This window comes from Spermophilus citellus (genome assembly GCF_964194105.1).
Source record: "Spermophilus citellus genome assembly, chromosome: 5".
Classification (NCBI taxonomy): domain Eukaryota; kingdom Metazoa; phylum Chordata; class Mammalia; order Rodentia; family Sciuridae; genus Spermophilus; species Spermophilus citellus.
In genome coordinates this window covers 96,569,386-96,571,661 of record NC_138186.1, presented here as the reverse complement: position 1 = coordinate 96,571,661, position 2,276 = coordinate 96,569,386, and the positions used below count along the sequence as shown (strand labels likewise).

The 2,276-nt window shown below is 37.9% G+C and overlaps 1 protein-coding gene across 1 annotated transcript; it reads left to right on the top strand.

Moving 5' to 3' along the window:
* Positions 1-261: 261 nt before the first annotated feature.
* On the top strand, positions 262-885 carry GJB7 (gap junction protein beta 7; the record flags this gene model as incomplete). Its single annotated transcript, XM_081296196.1, has 1 exon — positions 262-885. The coding sequence occupies one exon, from the start codon at positions 262-264 to the stop codon at positions 883-885; it is 624 nt and encodes a 207-aa protein (XP_081152322.1).
* Positions 886-2,276: the final 1,391 nt, after the last annotated feature.

The following is a 2,276-nucleotide window of genomic DNA, read 5'->3' as shown; positions in this document are numbered from 1 at the left end:
TAACCCCTCTATTTTTCTAGAGAAATAGTAGAGACTTTTGCCAAGAAGAATTGTTTGAAAATGGGGTTGAGTGAGGGTACAGCAATAAAATTCCAAATTAAAGTGGGAATGGGATCTCAGTTGTGTCCATGGATCAGTTGTGTCATCTCCTTTTGGAGTTTATCTTTCAAAGTTGCTCAAATAATTAACAGAATAGAAATTCATGAATCACAATAAAATTGTTTTCTTTCACAGAGTCTTGCCTTTTTGTGAGCTTAAGTCATGAGTTGGATGTTCCTCAGAGACCTCCTAAGTGGAGTAAATAAATATTCAACTGGGATTGGGCGCATCTGGCTAGCTGTTATGTTCATCCTTCGGTTGCTGGTCTACATAGTGGCTGCAAAGCACGTGTGGAAGGATGAGCAGAAAGAGTTTGAGTGCAACACTAGACAGCCTGGCTGTGGAAATGTGTGCTTTGACTACTTCTTCCCGGTCTCCCAGGTCAGACTTTGGGCTTTACAGCTGATCATGGTCTCCACGCCCTCTCTCCTAGTAGTTCTACATGTGGCCTATTGTGAGGGGAGAGAAAAAAAGCATGGAAAGAAACTCTATGACAGCCCAGGCACCATGGATGGGGGCCTATGGTACACCTATTTGATTAGCCTCATTGTCAAAACTGGTTTTGAAATTGGCTTCCTTGTTTTGTTTTATAAGTTGTATAGGGGCTTTAGTGTCCCCTACCTTATGAAGTGCGATTTGAAGCCTTGTCCCAACACTGTAGACTGCTTCATCTCCAAACCCACTGAGAAAACCATCTTCATCTTCTTCTTGGTCTTTACCTCTTGCTTGTGCATTGTGTTGAATTTCACTGAACTGAGCTTTTTGGTTCTTAAGTGCTTTATTTAAAGTGCTGTCTCCAAAAAAATTTTAAAAAGTTCAACTCCTCAGTGTGTTGAGTGCCACAACCTCAGATATGTTGAATATGGTGGAATAGGGGACCCTCTTCTACTCCAGAATCGTGATGCAGGCTTGGGCATAGGCACACCCCAGCAACCTGAAGCAAAGCTGCTTTGCTGTACACAAGAGAATTAAATAAAGAAAACCAGTATCCCTACTAAACAAGACCTAAAGTAGCTTGGAAAACCAAGGGTGTTAGCCTTGATATTATTTGAAATTAAAGACTGTTTCAATATGCTCTCAGATGTAAATGCTACACAGAGGACTCATTATTTTGTGGTAGGGATCTCTTATGTCTATACACAAGTTGTTTTTCAGTTAGTTAATTGCAAATTAGTCTAGAGAAATACAACCAACAGCATTCTTTCAAGAGTTTAGATCTATCAGAAAAGAATCTCTATATTAGCTTTTTATTTTTCTGTAACAACCTTACTACAATTCATGCACAATGAACTGAACAATAAAAAAGTGTCCCTTTTGACAAATATAGTGGCCTCCAAGCTGACAAGACACTGGTGATCTCCAATTGGCCGTCAAGGCTCCACTCACTTTTATACTCAACCTTTATAGAGAAGGACTGTACTGTAGCAGCTATATGGGGCACACAGAGGCACCCCCAAAGAGAAGAGAAAGCCTGACCTGAGAAGGCCCAGAGTTCAGGATTAATCAGTTTAGGAGTCCTTGGATATAAGTGGGCCAGGGGAGAGGAGGAAAAGCCATCATTTAAGTGATCTCTAAGTTAAGCACAAATCCTACTGGAAGATAACCTACTGAAGTCTTTAGTCATGGGGGAAGGCAAGTACCACAGACAACAGAACACTGATAGGGAGCATGGGAAGTCACAGAAAAAGAATACTCTCACTTGGTAATCATTTTACACTTTTCTTTAACCATAAAAACACTGAAATACTTTGTAAATTTCCATATTGTTAGACCTTTTTATAACCAGAACAGTATGATGTAACTATAAATATGACACAATTTGCTTATAGTAGCACATCTCTAGGATAATAAAACATGTACTAGGCTATTACAGTGGATCAAATAATGTAAGAAAGAAAAATCACTATCATTTGTTTTTAAGACTAGAACTTTTTTACTTTTCTATTTTTAAATCCATAATATACTCTTTGAATTTGATACTTTAACATATGTGCATTGCTCTAGAATAAAAATTGTTTTGCAATGTTATTTGGGTGCCATTGATATCTTTACTTGACTTCATCAGAGTATGATTATTCTATGAAAAAAAAATTGTTCTGACAATTTTAGAACAAGATTTTCAACACTGCTTTGTAAAGATAGCTCAGAAATCATTCTATTCCCTTTGGAATTTCTTA